The sequence below is a fragment of the Arctopsyche grandis genome, chromosome 3 (assembly GCF_051622035.1).
Source record: "Arctopsyche grandis isolate Sample6627 chromosome 3, ASM5162203v2, whole genome shotgun sequence".
NCBI lineage: Eukaryota > Metazoa > Arthropoda > Insecta > Trichoptera > Hydropsychidae > Arctopsyche > Arctopsyche grandis.
The window spans coordinates 34,314,591-34,333,423 of NC_135357.1; the positions used below are offsets into that span (position 1 = coordinate 34,314,591).

An 18,833-nucleotide genomic window follows, 5' to 3' on the forward strand; every position below is an offset into this window, starting at 1 on the left:
AACTTGTGCTACTCCGAATCAAAACCAGTGATCTCATATATTTCACAACAATACACAAGTCTTACGATGGCATCATCATCGCTCCTGTACAAAAATGCAGAACTAATCTCGATCTATACTACTCGAGGGCAACGACCCAGCAGAACTAATCTCGCCTGGAATTATCTTCGCTACTCTAGGGCAACGTCCACTTTGACTATTCCAGAAGAAAGAGTTCATCGCTTGATCGTAAAACGAACGAAATCCAGACGTGATGTCATCATGCAACTACGACACTTGACCTGAAGACCTCGACCCCGTAGGAATCTTCCAGAACGTGATCTCACCAGCCGAGCTACGCGTTGCACAATCAACAAAGTATTTAAACTGACGCACCCGGTTCAGACGCCCGTGTGAATATCTGGAGTTCAGCCAGCTTACATCTCAGCAGTTTGGCTTAATGGTAGCGTATATATTTAGCACCACTGAGGTCGAAAGTTCGAGTCCTCGTCAAACTGCTAGTTAGGTTTGGGGGTTTTGAAACGGTTCCTGAAAATTGGTATTAGATCATTTCTTGTTGTCACAAAATCTGTGTGTATAATTTGTAAAAATTATGCACAGTAATCTGAAATATATAGATATCTCTATAGCAGTGGGGGATACAAGAGGAACAGCCTGTTCCTCTTGTATCCTTCTCGTGCACATTAAGTAAGACTGTACGACAAAAAGAGAGAGAATTTCAGCGCACGCCACTGCTCTATAGACATCTCTATAATTTCGTGTTTATTATACATATATATAAGAATTGTACACAAAAATCTATAAATAATCCATATATGTCTCTATGATTATTATTTCTGTAATGATTAATTGTTATATGCTATGTATTCTGATTGTATATATATATATATATATATATATATATATATATATATATATATATATATATATATATATATATATTAATGTATTTCTGACCATTATCGTACACTCGTCGCATTGGAGCGATCTGTAATGACGAGTGTATATTGATTGTAACAATAAAATAAAATCTCCGAAACTGCACAACTTGCTTCTTCGTACATACTATTACTATTGTAACAACTGGACATTAATAAAAGATCCTCTTACAAACACAAACAGTATTTTCTTAGACTGGGATTAGGTTAGGTAAGGTTAACACATCTGTCCCGCGTACTACACATATTTAGTATCAAATCTAAAATTTGAAACTAATATGTTGAAAAGCTTATTCCTCCCTTCTGCCAATATCATAAATAAATATGACATTATTACTAAAATTTGACAATACAACGGCATGGTTATAATTTTTTTTAAATTTAGACCATAATTTTGAGACATCATCTGACAGTTCAGTGTTGTTCGAATTTACTTTATCAGTTCCGTGTTTAGAACATTTGGGGTTATTATGGAATGTAGACTTTGTCTCTGTTCTACTCCAGTTGAGTCCTCCGTCTCCATCCATCACAGTCTTCATCCACTGGTTCATCGAATTTGGGACTGCTGTCAACTGCAAGTTCGTCACACTTACTTCAACCTATTACTCAAACTTCCTCCGCATTACATTATTTTATTATTATAATGCATTATTTTACAGGTTCGAAATGATGACAATTTGCCAAATTTCATATGTCGTTCGTGTGAAAGCAAACTCGAAATGTTAAACAACTTTAAAAGCATTTGCATTCATAATGACGAAACGCGGAAGTTAGCCAAATGTTTGGTCATCAAATCGGAAGAAGTTATTCTGGAAGACTTGATGTGGGAAAATGAGATTGATAATGATTCATTACCAAATGTTTGTAATTCCTCTGCAATCAATGAGGCTAGTAAATGGAAATCGAATGCTTCAAAACAAGGCGACTTAATAGAAAATGGAGCTTCACTGGTATAGTGTATTTTCATATTGTGAAAATATTTAGTACGTGTTAAAATGTATAAAATTATTTCATTTTACAGGTGCATGAGAGAGAAATTTGTTCAAGTAACAACGATATTTCACTCGTAGAACTTCCGTCCACGAATACTTTATATAATATTAAATCTTATAATTCTGAATGCAAATCAAGACCTCTCGTAAAAGAGTCCACAGTATACGAATGTAGCATTTGTTCAAAATCACTTAGTTCTAAATCTAGTTATAACAGCCATCGAAAAACCCACCTTAAGCATAAACCGTACAAGTGTGACATTTGTTTGAAATCATTTACTGATAAATTTGTCCATGCAAGACATTTAGAAATTCACGCAGGGATAAAACCCTACAATTGTGATGTATGTTCAAAAACATTTACTACCAAAAATAAGCTTATAGAACATGGCAATTCTCACAGTGGACTAAGACCATACGAATGCGAAATCTGTTTAAGATCATATACTATGAAACGTAGCCTTGTACAACATTCAAAATGTCACACTGAGAATAAGCGTTACGAGTGTGACATTTGTTTGAAATCATTTACTAGTAAATATGTCCATGCAAGACATTTAAAAAGTCACACCGGGATAAAACCCTACACTTGTGATGTATGTTTAAAAACATTTGTCAGCAAATATATGCTCATAGAACACACCAATTCTCACAGTGGCGTAAAACCATATGAATGCAAAATCTGTTTAAAATCATATTCTAGGAAACGCAGCTTTGTACTACATTCGAAATCTCACACCGTAAGGGAAAGACCTTACCAATGTGATATTTGTTCAAAATCATATCTTACTAAACTCAACCTTGTAGAACATATTAATTCTCACACTGGGATAAAACCACACGAATGCGAAATATGTTTGAAATCATTCAATTCCAAAGGTTATCTCACGGTGCATCTGAAATGCCACACTGGGGAAAAACATCACGAATGTGGCATCTGTCTGAAATCGTTTGCTACTAATCGTTCCCTTCGGGAACATGTTAAAATTCACAGTGGGGTAAAACCATTCAAATGCGGCGTATGCTTGAAATCGTTCAGAAGTCGTTCACAGATTTTGATACATAAGAGATTTCACACGAGGGAAAAACCGTACCGATGTGACATTTGTTTAAAATCGTTCATTACTAAAGCTGCCCTTGCTATACATATTGATTCTCATAGTGGGATAAAACGCCACAAATGCAATGTGTGTTTAAAATCGTTCGCTAATCGATCGTATCTGCCGAGTCATATGAAATTACACACGGAGGAAAAACACTACCAATGTGATATCTGTTTAAAATCGTTCATCACTAAATCTGCCCTTGCTATACATATTACTTCTCATAGTGGGAAAAAACCCAACAAATGCATTGTGTGTTTAAAGTCTTTTACGTCTAAATACTATATGCTGAAGCATGTAAAAAATCACAATAGGGAAAAACCATTCAAATGCGAAACATGTTTGCAGTCGTTTAAACACCGATCTCATCTTTCAAGTCACATGAAATCTCACAGTGACGAAAAATCGTACAAATTAGCCATTGAAAAGGATTAGCCAGCAGTATGGCTCATTGGTTGCTTTTATGTTTAGCACCAAGAGATTATTGGGTTCGATCCATAGATATAGAATACATAGATACGCCCTGACGCTCTAAGCCGATCACCCTTTTGATGCATGCATACTCTCTCTCGGTAGCTAGTTAGCTTCCAAGTCGGAAGGTCGATTGACGTTTTTCGAAAATGCCAACGTATTCAGTGAAATTGTGTTACAATTACTCAAGAAAACATAAAAAGGCGGATGGCATCACATATCATAAGTAAGAATAAATATATAATGTCTTCAATTATAGTAGTATTTTAACATATAATGAAATATCGGCGCGATGTATGTAGTGTTGTATGCAGTGATTGAACAGCGGTCGACAACCTCTGCCACAGATGTCTCTAAATGCACACGTATATCTTGTTGGCACTGAAGGAAATTCAGAAATCGACATTAAGTTTAAAACTACAAACAATGAACTAAATATTAAAGTGTCAGCTTTAAAATTGATCCTTGTGGAAGTTACTAATGTTTAAATATTGTAATAGTTAATTATGGTTTTATTATAGTAACATACATTTGTAGTTTAATATAGGGTGTAAAGCTAAATATTTTTTTCTTAATATGGCTTTATTAGTTTGGTTTACTGTCACGCGGAGTGTCCAATAAAATAAAGTTATAAATAAAATAAAACTTCAGTGCATGTACATATGTATGGACATAAACTGGTTGCTGACCACTGACGATCGCTGCGTCGACCTTTTATTTCACCACTTCCCCGCTAGTTAAACCCCCCGCACCTCTCAGTTGGTGGCGACAACATCTCCGACCAAAAGTGTTCGTAATGGCTTATCTAGGTTATTCTATATCTATGGTTCGATCCCGGGTTAGATTTAGAATATTTGTGAGTCCATGTCGATCGTTTCTTACCAGAGTGTTTTCAATTTTATCTGATCATTATTGAAACGGTTCCTCAAAAATCATCTTACCTGCTGTCACAAATCTTCTGTATTTATTGTATGAACAATTTCTAAAAATGTATGTATGTACAAGTCTAAATCTATACATGTCTCAGTGGAGTAGTTAATTAATTCAGCTTTTCGGAATACAGTGATTTATGTAATAAAAATGCTGCATTATTTGTAATTAATTGTCTTGGCAGGCGCATTGGGGTCTTCTTGTCAAGCCTTCCTGGTATATATCTATGTAAAATAAATAAATAAAATGTGACATTTGTTTAAAATCATTTGATCACCAGCACTACATCCTTAGACATATAAAATCTCATATTGAGAGAACTGTAAAAATGTGATTTTATTCAAAATCATTTAAATACCTGTTTCGTTTCACATTGAAAAAAATTCGGATGTGACCAACCCATGACTTTGTGTATTTGAGGAATATAAGGTCACAAAACAAAATTTGATAATTAAACGTACATACACGTTCACACTAGGGTTTCTGAAAACCCGGGTTTTCAAAAACCGACGGATCCGGGTTCTTCTCACTCGCTCATTTTCTATAGCCTCACTATGGCACTGAATATCGCTGTACATATGTATATATCGAAAAATAACATGTAACTCCATTGAAAACGCATAAGTTTCCTAATAATACCATGTAGTTTTTAATATTAAACTTTAAAATTCGGCAGACATGTAATTTCTCCTTAATCATTTTTTGTGTTGAAACTCATTTATACAACTCAACATTATTCGAACATTAAATACATGTTAAGTTCCAAATCTAAAATTTGCAAGGAAATTGTTGAATCGCTGAATCCTCCCTTCTGTCAATATCATAAACTAGTGTTGTGCCCGTTGATTTCAACGGATGGTTTCGAAAAGGAATTTAAACGAATAAAAATAAAGTTAAAGAAATAGAAACGACTGGTTTCGAAAAGAAATTGATGCACGAATTAGAAATTACGAACTACGAATTACGTTTTGTGCATCGCCGACGCCCTGACGCCTTTGCAACCAGCGCCCCCGATGCCTTCGGCACCCCGGGGCCTTCGCCCCTAGCGCCCTCGACGCCCCGGGGCCTTCGCCCCCAGCGCCTCCGACGCACCGAGGCCTTCGCTCCCAGCCCTCCCGACGCCCCCGGCGCCTCCGACCCCCTGGGACCAGCGCCCCCGGCTACTCCGAATCCCCGGGGAAATGAAAAAAAATTAGTTATTCTGGATGACTTGATATGGGAAAATGAGATTGATATTGATTCGTTACCAAACGTTTGTAATTCCTCAGCAATCAATGAGGCTAGTAAATGGAAATCAAATGCTTCAAAACAAGGCGACTTAATAGAAAATGCAGATTCACTGGTATGGCGTGTTTTAATATTGTGAAAATATTTAGTACGTGTTAAAATATATTAAATTATTTCATTTTACAGGTGCATGGTAACGAAATTTGTTCGAGTAATAACGATATTTCATTTGAAAAGCTTCCGTCGACGAATACTTTATATAATATAAAATCTTACAATACGGAATGCAAGTCGAGACCTTTCATAAATGAATCCACATTTTACAAATGTCGCCCTTGTTCGAAATTATTTAATTCTATATCTAGTTATAACAGACATCTAAAAATTGACTGTGATCATAAGCGTGACGAGTGTGACATTAGTTTGAAATCATTTACTAGTAAATTTGTTCTTGCAGAACATTTAAAAAATCACACTGGGATAAAACCCTACACTTGTGATATATGTTTAAAAACATTTGTTAACAACTGTAGGCTTACGGAACATAGCAATTCTCACAGTGGACTAAAACCATATGAATGCGAAATCTGTTTAAAATCATATAACATGAAAGCTAAACTTGTACAACATTTGAAATCTCACACTGAGGATAAGCGTTATGAGTGTGACATTTGTTTTAAATCATATACTAGTAAATCGGCCCTTACAAGACATTTAAATAATCACACCGGGATAAAACCCTACGCTTGTTATATATGTTTAAAAACATTTGTTAGCAAATATAGTCTTACGGAACATACCATTTCTCACAGTGGACTAAAACCACATGAATGCGAAATATGTTTAAAATCATTCACTACCAGACGTTATTTGTTGATACATCTGAAATGCCACACTGGGGAAAAACGTTACGAATGTGGCATTTGTCTGAAATCGTTTTGTAGTAAACAATCCCTTGATAAACATATTATAAATCACAGTGAAGTAAGACCATTCAAATGCGAAATATGTTTAAAATCATTCGCTACCAAAAGTTATTTCATGGTACATCTGAAATGCCAGACTGGGGAAAAACGTTACGAATGTGGCATTTGTCTGAAATCGTTATCTAGTAAAGACTGCCTTGTGAAACATATTAAAATTCACAGTGCATTAAAACCATTAAAATGGTTTAATGCACTGTGAATTTTAAATTCACAGTGCATAAAAACCATTAAAATGTTTAAAATCATTCAAAGTAGACATATGATATCTCACATTGAGAAAACCGTAAAAATGTGATTTTTTTCAAAATCATTTCAATATCATCTTTTGTTTCACATCGAAAAAAAGTCAAACAAATCTTGTATTTAAAATGTAAAAAATTATTGTGGGACATTTTAATTCTTATTACGGGAAAATTATTTGTAATAAATTTTACATCTTAAGACATATTTTTATTTTAAATTTAAAAACATGACAATATTTGGAAAATGTAAAATGCTTTATATTGCAAATCTTGTTTATATAAGTATTTAAGTTGTAAATATATATAAGTATTCCATTTGGGACTCGCTGTGATTTTATTTTTATTTATATTTTGTTTCATTTTATTTTACTTTTCCTTTTCTTTCTCTTAATGTACATTTTATGTACTATTTCTCTTTTGTTCAATATGAAACTAAGAATGTGATATTTGTATTTTATTTTTGATTCTTACACCTTTGTACATTTATTCTTTTTCTTATGTATTATTTTTTTTTTGTTTTCTGTTTTTTTTTTTAATTTTTTCATTTTATCATGTTTTCTGCTTTTACATTTTTGCTTTTTGTTTTATGTATTTTTTTTTTCTGTTTTTCATAATCAAATGTAGGCCATTGTAGCGCATTAGGTTCTTCCTGTAATGCCACAATGGTCCAAAACTATGAAGAAAAAAAAGTTAGTAAATATTGAAGTTGTGGAGCATGTAAGAAACAAAACAGTCCTCCAGCTTCTTCATAAAAGAGAGAGCTTCTCGACACGGTGAAGCGCCGTAAGATGGAATATTTTGGCCACATTATTCGCGGCCCCAAATATCGCCTTCTACAAACAATCATTGAAGGGAAAATAGAAGGAAAACGGTGGCTTGGGAGAAAGAAGCTCTCTTGGCTCCAGAACATCGGGTTATGAATGGGACTTGGTCTCGAAAAGTTATTTCGACTTGCCCATGATAGGGAAGAATTCGCACGGACCATAAACGATGTCTGTCCATGGTAGTCGCCTAAGTCCGAATTCGGATTCGGCATTAGAAGAAGAAGATTTAAGTTGTACATTAAAAAAAAATAATATTAAATATTTTATTTTTCGTTTCTCATTTTTTACATTCATACCCCAAATAATACTTTTTTGTTTCTTTATTTCCTCTTCCTAATTTCTGGAGGTATTGGTGATTTTATAATGGTAATAGAGCAAAAAATGTGAAATTCGGTTCTGAATATTATCTCCAAAAATAATGATATAGAAGATAACAACAAAACAGAAGCAACTAACTTAATTTTTGACAGGGGTAGACTCGGGGCTTTTTTCCCAGGTAGAGTTCGTTCGCCGAGAAAGAAAAATTGGTTCAGTATGTGTGCTCATATGCACACAGATCTTCAGTTTGGCTGCGTTCAATAGCCAAGCAAAACAATTAATATTAAATGTTTACATGTGGAGTGCCATTACACAAACATTCTTCGACGATTCCTGTCCATGATATAGCTGCGGAAACCCTAAAAGTTTCCAAATCTTCTTTAAGAAAAATTATCAAAGATAACATATGTCTATCTTCTCCAACAGAAAAAAAATTTAGAGAAAATCCTATGTAGATGGTTTTGAGGAAGACATCATTTCATCCACATCTTTCATGTGACCGAAAAAATTTTGTCAACGCTTTCTCAAATATTAGAAAAATTAAAAAAAAAATGCATAGAGTTTACAGGCAAGCGCACTACTCTTCATAAGCTTTTGAAAAAAATGTTCAATAACAGGAAATTGTTCGTTGTTTATAAAAAGGTCACATTTTTAAGGTCGATAGCTCGATTTAGAGCAGAAGGTAAACCAATCGTGTATACCGATGAAACCTACATAAAGCCGGTACAGAACGAGGCTTTATTCTAAATGCCCTTATCATCCATGTATAAGGCTCACCAAAGAACCGGAGACTATCACCACGACATGAACTTCGACAATTTTATGAAATGGCTAACCGTGAAATTGATTCCAAATTTGGAACCGAATTCTATTGTGGTGATAGATAATGCGTCTTATCACAATAAGATTCTTGACCCAGCGCCGACTTCAAATTCCAAAAGAGACATTATGAAGCAGTGGTTGACGAAAAAAATATTTATTTCGACCCGCAAAGTTAATACTTTATAATAAGCATATTCGTAAAATATGCGAATAGATGATAAAATAACAAAATAAGTGAATTTTGCATAAAATTTATAAAATTAATAGACAATTTAGAAGGGTCTTCCTATCCATTTGCCCATTTATTATGTTACCATAGTGGCTTCGTCTAAACTCTAAAGTAAGATCTCGTTTCTGCAATATTTTCGTACTCAAGCGGCAACACGCCTGACCTTGTAACTTTATACGCAGCTTAGCTTATACATATGTGTATAGCAGTGGCGTGCGGTGAAATCCTTTCTCTTTTTGTCGTAAAGTCCAACATGTGCACGAACAGGATATAAAGGCTGTTCCCCTGATATCCTGCTCGCGCACATTACGTTAGGCTGTACGACAAATAAAGAGAGAATTTCATCGCACCCCACTGGTGTCTTGAGAGGTCTCTGAATTCAGCTGTGTCGTAGGCAGGGTCGATGGTTGATCCTCCATGTTAGCGTAGTAGGTGGTGGCAGGTCGGATGCTGAAGTTTGACTGAAGTTAACTTCTTTGTGGCTGCGTTTTATCGATAGTTTATAGGGTAGTGACACTCCCTTAACCTATCTATCTAACGTGTTATATGGGATCGGACTCTCGGTGATGTTTGTAGTGCGGGCTGCGGCTGCTCGCAAAAATCGATAAATTAATTTTTCGACGAGACGACTTTGTCGCGACTCGAACCGATCACCCCAAATAGCCTGAATATGGGTCTAAATTGAGCTAATGGTCACGTGCATCACGCCAAATCCAATTAAACTGAAGTTAACTGAGTTGGACTTCCTTTTATATGCGTTTGGCTGGATGCGATTTCCTGGCAGATGTTCGAACACCTGCATGTGCACGTGTTCGTCTAACGGAAGTTGATATCCGCTTGTGGTGTGCACGTGTTCCTTATGGGGTGCACGTGATCTCGCGCAGGGTATTTGTGCGTGTTCCATCTGGGGTTCACGTGTTCAGCGCGAGGCCAATGTGTGTGTGCATACAACGCAAGGTTGATTCACGTGTCGGACACGCGTTGTTTACGTTTCTGGTAAGGGTGTCTGGAGGTTGATTTTAAGGATGAAGATGGCGGTTTGCTCGCGTGATGTTTACGCTGTTTTATATTAATGTTATTATCCGATTGGGGATTGGGATTCCTACAATCTGACAATTATTTTTTGTTGAAATGAAAAATTAAGTGGTGTAAAGCATATGTAGGTAGAATATTTTTCAGTGCATCATATTTTTCAGTGCATTTTTCTATACCGGGGACGGTCGCGATCGTTCCTTGCAAAAAGGCAGAGTTTACGTAAGCTTGGCGTCCACTTAGCCGACTCGTAGCCGACTTGACCGGGTCCCTTCGTCGCGGGAAAAAACACGGGGGACGCCGCGAGGAGCGAACTCGAACGTCCAAAACATACACACTCACATTTCGACTCACACGCACGGTGGGTTCGGTTGTTACTAGTCAAATGTGAGCCGGTCACAGGACAACCGGTCACTCGTGATCGATTGTCCTGTGACCGGTTCACATTTGACTAGTAATCACCGAACCAAAATTTTACAATAAGAGGGCATGGCTATATATATTTTTTAATTTAGACCATATTTGGAGACATATCTGACAGTTCAGTGCTGTTCGAATTTATCATATCAGTTCGACGTTCAAAACATTGGGGGGCTATTATGGAATGTAGACTTTGTCTCTGTTCTACTCCAATTGAGTCTTCCGTCTCCATCCATGACAGTCTTCATCCACTGGCTCAGCGAATTTTGGACTGCTGTCAGCTGCAAGTCTGTCATACGTACTTCAACCTATTACTCAATCTTCCTCCACATTACATTATTTTATTATTATAATGCATAATTTTACAGGTTCGAAAAGATGACAATTTGCCAAATTTCGTATGTCGTTCGTGTGAAAGCAAACTCGAAATATTAATTAAATTTAAAAGCATTTGCATTCGTAATGACAAAACGCGGAAGTTAGCCAAATGTATGGTCATCAAATCGGAAGAAGTTATTCTGGATGACTTGATATGGGAAAATGAGATTGATATTGATTCGTTACCAAACGTTTGTAATTCCTCTGTAATCAATGAGGCTAGTAAATGGAAATCAAATGCTTCAAAAAAAGGAGACTTAATAGAAAATGCGGATTCACTGGTATGGTGTGTTTTAATATTGTGAAAATATTTAGTACGTGTTAAAATGTATTAAATTATTTCATTTTCAGGTGCATGGTAAAGAAATTTGTTCGAGTAACAACGATATTTCACTCGAAAAACTTCCTTTGACGAATACTTTATATAATATAAAATCTAACAATACGGAATGCAAGTCGAGACCTCTCATAAAACCCTACACTTGTGATATATGTTTAAAAACATTTCCTTTCAGAAATAAGCTTTTACAACATGGCAATTCTCACAGTGGGCTAAGACCATATGAATGCAAAATTTGTTTAAAATCATATGCTGCGAAAAGTAGCCTTGTAGAACATTCGAAATCTCACACTGATGATAAGCGTTACGAGTGTTACATTTGTTTGAAATCATATATTAGTAAATCCATCCTTGCAGTACATTTAAAAATTCACAACGGGATAAAACCCTACACTTGTGATATATGTTTAAAAACATTTCCTACTAAAAATAAGCTTCTAGAACATGGCAATTCTCACAGTGGACTAAGACCATATAAATGCGAAATCTGTTTAAAATCATATACCATGAAAGCTAAACTTGTACAACATTTGAAATCTCACACTCAGAATAAGCGTTACGAGTGTGACATTTGTTTGAAACCATATACTAGTAAATCGATCCTTGCAAGACATTTAAAAAATCACACCGGGATAAAACCCTACACTTGTGATATATGTTTGAAAACATTTGTTAGCAAATATAGTCTTACGGAACATATCAATTCTCACAGTGTACTTAAACCACATGAATGCGAAATATGTTTAAAATCATTCGCTACCAGACGTTATTTGTTGAAACATATGAAATGCCACACTAGGGGAAAACGTTACGAATGTGGCATTTGTCTGAAATCGTTTCGTGGTAAACAATCCCTTGATAAACATATTATAAATCACAGTGGAGTAAGACCATTCAAATGCGAAATATGTTTAGAATCATTCAATGTCAAAAGTCGTCTCACGGTACATAAGAGAATTCACACGAGGGAAAAACGGTTCCAATGTGATATTTGTTTAAATTGGTTTAGTGCTAAATATGCCCTTGCTATTCATATTAAAATTCACCGTAGAGTAAAACCATTCAAATGCGAAACATGTTTAAAATCATTCGCTACCAAAAGTTATTTCATGGTACATATGAAATGCCACACTGGGGAAAATTGTTACGAATGTGGCATTTGTCTGAAATCGTTTTCTAGTAAACACCACCTTGAGAAACATATTAAAATTCACAGTGCAGTAAAACTATTAAAATGCTAAATATGTTTAAAATCATTCAATCACAAAAGTTATCTCAAGGTACATAAGAGATTTCACATGAGGGTAAACCCATACTAATGTGATATTTGTTTAAACTCGTTTACCACTAAACCTTCCCTTGCTAGGCATATTAATTCTCATTGTGGAAAAAAACCCCACAAATGCAATGTGTGTTTTAAATAATTTGCTCACCGGTACAACATCTGTAGACATATGATATCTCACATTGAGAAAACCGTAAAGATGTGATTTTATTCAAAATCATTTCAATACCAACTTTCGTTCCACGTAAAAAAAAACCGTACCACGAGAATGTACCGTGTATCAAAGTATCTCGGTCTATGAAAACACTAACACTGATTGTGTTAGTAAGAGAATTCTTTATTTATGTTCACTTGTTACAATAGTAATTATATGTACAAAGAAGCTCATTTCTCACCTTCGGAGTGATGAATTCTTTCTTCTGGAATAGTCAAATGGGACGTTGCCAGAGATTAATTCTGCATGTTTGTACAACAGCGATGATTATGTCATCGTAAGACTTGGGTATTGTTGTGAAATATGTATATGATATCACTGGCTTTGATTCGGAATAACGTTTCATTTAAATGTTGACTTTGCCATGGAAAGTCACAAACAGACATACTAATACCGATCATTTGTATTAAATTATGTATTAAAGAAATCCTTGTCGTTATTAAATATATCGCGTTACGGACAGATCTAAGAAACATTATGAATAATCATCTTTAATATGGACGGTATCTAAAAGTGAATTCGTCATTTTATTATGAACTTGTTACATCTCATCTACATAAATAAATCGTCGGTGACATTATTTGTTTATCTTTGTTACATTGTATAACATTTTCTATATGTCATCTATATATTATAATATATATTCAAGAATATGTGTATGTATAATGTGTTGAAAACATAATAAATCATTGTATTTACTGTGTATAAAAGGTTTTTTTTTTTTTTGTCCTTGTAATTTAGATTTAGGTAAATATTTTAGAATTTATTTGAAAGTACATATATCATACAATTATAATATATTAGCCACTATTGTCATCGATGTTCTTACAGGTTTTTTTTTTTTTTGTCAACATTTAAATCAAACGTTATTCCGAATCAAAGCCAGTGATATCATATACATATTTCACAACAATAGCCAAGTCTTACGATGGCATAATCATCGCTCTTATACAAACATGCAGAATTAATCTCTGGCAACGTCCCATTTGACTACTGTCAAGCTCCGTCCGAAAGGTCGAATTAGTATATATCACCGTCAAGTTAGTATAAACAATTCTATAGAATTTCAACGAGACCGCTCCAATGAATAGACGATCCCATGGATATTGTTCAGACTACTTGTCTGATGGTCGGCTTTCGTGGCCTTACGACCCACGATTTGGCCGATGTTTTTTGGTGCTGGCTTCCCTCGGCTAGCACACACAGTAGTCTTTCGATAACGGTCTTCGCGTAAACATTGGGTGTGTTACCGTGGTTAGCTCCTCGCCACCGAAATCACCAGCTAGAGGCTGGTGATGTTTGACGATACTTGGAGACCAGCTCCAGTATCCGTCCGGTGTGCACCAGAGGAAGCCTGGTCTGTCTTCGTACCAAAGGCAGACAACTCAGCTACGCGTGGCTAGCCTCAAAATCACGCGTGGTTTCTTTGTTGACTCCCCCCCCCCCTCTTTCCCCCTGTTTGCTCTATGTACATTCAACGTGAAAATATAATCATTGTGATCAGACTTACGACCTGTTTTCATTGTTATATAATCTCCCGCCCTTTTTCCACATCACGCATCCCACGCACACTACGAAAGAGAAAGGGACAGAGGAGAGCAGCCATCATCAGCAGAGACCAGACCACCGACGACGAAGGAAGGCACCTGAGCACAAGTGAGGAAACCAGCACCGCCCACGCTTATCACGAGCTATCTCACAAACCGACATCAGTTGGCTCTCGATTGAGAGCCCTCTGGCGTCCTTACAGATATACCGCACGATACCGCGTATACGACCGCAATCTAACATGTTTTTTTTGTATGTTTAAAAATATCCCATTTACAACATACCGCATCCCTCGCTGTGTGTTCGCGCCCTTAAGATTAAACTGTGATTTGACATTCGAACTTGTCAAAGTGAAATGAACGCAAAAGCAATTGCCAACCTTCTCTAGAGTCTAGAGGCTAGAGAGCGTCAGATGAGCTGACTCTGATGAGATGCCCGCGATCTCCTAAAGACCACAACCAACGGCCGCGAGGGCTTTTGGCTCGAACATATGTCTAGTTGATAATAATAAAAATTTCGTAAATAAAAAGTATTTGCGAATAACTTTTGTAGGCGGGGTAGGTAAGTGTTGACCGTATCCCAGCCTAACGAAACACTGTTGTGCTAGTTTTATAAAGTTTTATTGTTTGCCTATGGTTGTACAAAGGTATATTTGTGGGCAAAAGTATGTCGTTCAGCGGTCTCTGGATATGGTAGTGTCGCTGGCTCGGCATTCAGCTATGTTCAGAAGGTCTCTGGATGCGGTAGTGTGTTGCTGGCTCGTTGTTCGGCTATGTTCGGAAGGTCTCTGGATACGGCAGTGTGTTGCTGGCTCGTCCGGCTGGTTGATCTTCCAAGTCCGCGTAGTGTAGTGGTGGCTGGTCAGGAGCTGTATGTCGACTGGTCTGCTGTTGTGTGTCGACGCTTACTGCTGTGGGTCGACTGGCGTTGTTTGGGTTGTACCTCCTTTTATAGTGTTTCTGGAATCACCTGACCCATGGTGGTGGTTTGTTGATGCGTAAGCGAGGAATTTGTTTTTGTCGAGGGGTAGAATTTTCTGGAACGATTGGCGCCGTTCCGCTCGATGTAGTTTAATGGTGGCGGCGTGTTTCGACCGTTTTGGTTCCGCTCGACTGGTAGGGGCGTTCCGCTTGAGTTTAATATAATGACTGCAGGTGTGCGTCGTCTGGGTTTCGTTCCGCTCGAGTTGGATTTGGCGATTGATTCCAAGAAGTGCACGGGTTGTTTACGTGTGAGTTCTGCAAGGAATGTGGTTTGTTGTTGTGGAATATTCTCGAATGTTTCGATGACGATGACGATGACGAGATTCCTACACTTTTTTGTGTGACCAGTTATCATACGACCAATTTTAATTTTTAGGTGTGCAGTTTTCTCGTGACCGATTTTAGGGTGTTACCAGTTTTAGTGTGACCGATCTAGAGAGACCGGTTATGCTATGACCGGTTCACATTGGACTAGTAATCACCGAACCCTGTGATTGTGACATTATCAGTAAAATTTTACAATAAGAGGGCATGGCTATATATTTTTTTAATTTAGACCATATTTGGAGACATATCTGACAGTTCAGTGCTGTTCGAATTTATCATATCAGTTCAACGTTCAAAACATTGGGGGGATATTATGGAATGTAGACTTTGTCTCTGTTCTACTCCAGTTGAATCTTCCGTCTCCATCCATGACAGTCTTCATCCACTGGCTCAGCGAATTTTGGACTGCTGTCAGCTGCAAGTCTGTCATACGTACTTCAACCTATTACTCAATCTTCCTCCACATTACATTATTTTATTATTATAATGCATAATTTTACAGGTTCGAAAAGATGACAATTTACCAAATTTCATATGTCGTTCGTGTGAAATCAAACTCGAAATATTAATCAAATTTAAAAGCATTTGCATTCATAATGACAAAACACGGAAGTTAGCCAAATGTATGAAGAATGAAGAAGTTATTCTGGATGACTTGATATGGGAAAATGAGATTGATATTGATTCGTTACCAAACGTTTGTAATTCCTCTGTAATCAATGAGGCTAGTAAATGGAAATCAAATGCTTCAAAAAAAGGGGACTTAATAGAAAATGCGGATTCACTGGTATGGTGTGTTTTAATATTGTGAAAATATTTAGTACGTGTTAAAATGTATTAAATTATTTCATTTTACAGGTGCATGGTAAAGAAATTTGTTCGAGTAACAACGATGTTTCATGTGAAAAACTTCCTTCGACGAATGCTTTATGTAATATAAAATCTTACAAGTCGAGACCTCTCATAAATGAATCCACATTTTACAAATGTCGCCTTTGTTCCAAATTATTTAATTCTATATCTAGTTATAACAGACATCTAAAAATTAACTGTGATCATAAGCGTTATGAGTGTGACGTTTGTTTAAAATCATTTACTAGTAAATTTGTTCTTGCAGGACATTTAAAAATTCACACTGGGATAAAACCCTACACTTGTTATATATGTTTAAAAACATTTACTACCAAAAATAAACTTATAGAACATGGTAATTCTCACAGAAGGGCAAGACCATATGAATGCAAAATCTGTTTAAAATCATATAATATGAAACATAGCCTTGTACAACATTCGAAATATCACACTGAAGATAAGCGTTACGAGTGTGACATTTGTTTAAAATCATTTTCTAGTCAATTTTATCTTGAAAGACATTTAAAAAATCACACTGGGATAAAACCCAACACTTGTGATATATGTTTAAAAACATTTCCTTCCAGAAATAAGCTTCTAGAACATGGCAATTCTCACAGTGGGCTAAGACCATATGAATGCAAAATCTGTTTAAAATCATATGCTGCGAAAAGTAGCCTTGTAGAACATTCGAAATCTCACACTGATGATAAGCGTTACGAGTGTTACATTTGTTTGAAATCATATATTAGTAAATCGGTCCTTGCAGCACATTTAAAAATTCACACCGGGATACAACCCTACACTTGTGATATATGTTTAAAAACATTTCCTACTAAAAATAAGCTTCTAGAACATGGCAATTCTCACAGTGGACTAAAACCATATGAATGCGAAATCTGTTTAAAATCATATACTATGAAAGCTACACTTGTACAACATTTGAAATCTCACATTGAGGATAAGCGTTACAAATGTGACATTTGTTTGAAATCATTTACTAGTAAATATGTCCATGCAGGACATTTAAAAAGTCACACCGGGATAAAACCCTACACTTGTGATATATGTTTAAAAACATTTGTTAGCAAATATAGTCTTAAGGAACATATCTATTTTCACAGTGGACTAAAACCATATGAATGCGAAATATGTTTAAAATCATTCGCTACCAGACGTTACTTGTTGATACATCTGAAATGCCACACAAGGAGAAAACGTTACAAATGTGGCATTTGTCTGAAATCGTTTTGTGGTAAACAATCCCTTGATAAACATATTATAAATCATAGTACAGTTAGACCATTCAAATGCGAAATATGTTTAAAATCATTCAATGTCAAAAGTCGTCTCACGGTACATAATAGAATTCACACAAGGGAAAAACGGTTCCAATGTGATATTTGTTTAAATTGGTTTCATAATAAATATTCCCTTGCTATGCATATTAAAATTCACAGTAGAGTAAAAGAATTCAAATGCGAAATATGTTTAAAATCATTCAATGTCAAAAGTCGTCTCACGGCACATAAGAAAATTCACACGAGGGAAAAACGGTTCCAATGTGATATTTGTTTAAATTGGTTTAGTGCTAAATATGCCCTTGCTATTCACATTAAAATTCACCGTAGAGTAAAACCATTCAAATGCGAAATATGTTTAAAATCATTCACTACCAAAAGATATTTCATTGTACATCTGAAATGCCACACTGGGGAAAAACGTTACGAATGTGGCATTTGTCTGAAATCGTTTTCCAGTAAACACTACCTTGAGAAACATATTAAAATTCACAGTGCAGTAAAACCATTAAAATGCTAAATATGTTTAAAATCATTCAATGACAAAAGTTCAATCTCAATGTATGTATATAAGAGATTTCACATGAGGGTAAACCCATACTAATGTGATATTTGTTTAAATTCGTTTTCTACTAAAACTTCCCTTGCTAGGCATATTAATTCTAATAGTGGAAAAAAACCAAATTTTGCTAAAAAGTGTTGTGGGACATTTTCATTTTTATTATGGGAAAATTATTTGAAGACATTCTGTAATAAATTTTACATCTTGAAACATATGAACATTCTAAATTTAAAAACATATGAAAATATTTGGAAAATGTAAAATGCATTATATTGCAAATCTTATTTTATATAAGTATTTAAGTTGTAATTTAAAAAAAAAAAAATATATATATATATATTAAATATTTTATTCCTCGTTTTTTGTTTTTCATTTTTTACATTCATACCCCCACCAAATAACACTTATTTGTTTCTTTATTTCCTCTTCCTGATTTCTGAAGTATTGATGATTTTATCATGGTAATAGAGCAAAAAATGTGAAATGCGGTTCTGAATATTATCTCCAAA

The 18,833-nt window shown here is 35.5% G+C and overlaps 4 protein-coding genes across 4 annotated transcripts; all 4 read left to right on the forward strand.

Moving 5' to 3' along the window:
- Positions 1-1,321: 1,321 nt before the first annotated feature.
- LOC143909284 (uncharacterized) lies at positions 1,322-5,314 on the forward strand. Its single transcript, XM_077427199.1, has 3 exons — positions 1,322-1,516; positions 1,598-1,888; positions 1,960-5,314. The coding sequence occupies exons 1-3, from the start codon at positions 1,409-1,411 to the stop codon at positions 3,466-3,468; spliced, it is 1,908 nt and encodes a 635-aa protein (XP_077283325.1). The 5' UTR covers positions 1,322-1,408; the 3' UTR covers positions 3,469-5,314.
- LOC143909213 (uncharacterized) lies at positions 5,187-7,330 on the forward strand. The gene is made up of 3 exons (XM_077427115.1): positions 5,187-5,275; positions 5,440-5,776; positions 5,848-7,330. Exons 1-3 carry the CDS (start codon positions 5,187-5,189, stop codon positions 6,844-6,846), a joined length of 1,425 nt encoding a protein of 474 aa, XP_077283241.1. The 3' UTR covers positions 6,847-7,330.
- Positions 7,331-10,113: 2,783 nt separating this feature from the next.
- Positions 10,114-12,781, forward strand: LOC143909214 (uncharacterized). The gene is made up of 5 exons (XM_077427116.1): positions 10,114-10,119; positions 10,630-10,821; positions 10,903-11,193; positions 11,264-12,521; positions 12,703-12,781. The coding sequence occupies exons 1-4, from the start codon at positions 10,114-10,116 to the stop codon at positions 12,491-12,493; spliced, it is 1,719 nt and encodes a 572-aa protein (XP_077283242.1). The 3' UTR covers positions 12,494-12,521; positions 12,703-12,781.
- Positions 12,782-14,217: 1,436 nt separating this feature from the next.
- LOC143909215 (uncharacterized) lies at positions 14,218-18,636 on the forward strand. The gene is made up of 4 exons (XM_077427117.1): positions 14,218-14,520; positions 15,839-16,030; positions 16,112-16,396; positions 16,468-18,636. The coding sequence occupies exons 1-4, from the start codon at positions 14,218-14,220 to the stop codon at positions 18,280-18,282; spliced, it is 2,595 nt and encodes an 864-aa protein (XP_077283243.1). The 3' UTR covers positions 18,283-18,636.
- The last annotated feature ends 197 nt before the right edge of the window (positions 18,637-18,833 follow it).

Excerpts from the sequence above, each read along its gene's own strand:
- LOC143909284 (XM_077427199.1), top strand. The coding sequence starts at position 1,409 with ATGGAATGTAGACTTTGTCTCTGTTCTACTCCAGTTGAGTCCTCCGTC. Across the intron at positions 1,517-1,597 it reads GGGACTGCTGTCAACTGCAA|GTTCGAAATGATGACAATTT; the intron begins GTTCGTCACACT and ends ATTATTTTACAG. Across the intron at positions 1,889-1,959 it reads TAGAAAATGGAGCTTCACTG|GTGCATGAGAGAGAAATTTG; the intron begins GTATAGTGTATT and ends TTCATTTTACAG.
- LOC143909213 (XM_077427115.1), top strand. The coding sequence starts at position 5,187 with ATGTTAAGTTCCAAATCTAAAATTTGCAAGGAAATTGTTGAATCGCTG. Across the intron at positions 5,276-5,439 it reads CATAAACTAGTGTTGTGCCC|CGCCCCCGATGCCTTCGGCA; the intron begins GTTGATTTCAAC and ends CTTTGCAACCAG. Across the intron at positions 5,777-5,847 it reads TAGAAAATGCAGATTCACTG|GTGCATGGTAACGAAATTTG; the intron begins GTATGGCGTGTT and ends TTCATTTTACAG.
- LOC143909214 (XM_077427116.1), top strand. Across the intron at positions 10,822-10,902 it reads TGGACTGCTGTCAGCTGCAA|GTTCGAAAAGATGACAATTT; the intron begins GTCTGTCATACG and ends ATAATTTTACAG. Across the intron at positions 11,194-11,263 it reads TAGAAAATGCGGATTCACTG|GTGCATGGTAAAGAAATTTG; the intron begins GTATGGTGTGTT and ends TTTCATTTTCAG.
- LOC143909215 (XM_077427117.1), top strand. The coding sequence starts at position 14,218 with ATGTACATTCAACGTGAAAATATAATCATTGTGATCAGACTTACGACC. Across the intron at positions 14,521-15,838 it reads GATATACCGCACGATACCGC|ACCATATTTGGAGACATATC; the intron begins GTATACGACCGC and ends TTTTTAATTTAG. Across the intron at positions 16,397-16,467 it reads TAGAAAATGCGGATTCACTG|GTGCATGGTAAAGAAATTTG; the intron begins GTATGGTGTGTT and ends TTCATTTTACAG.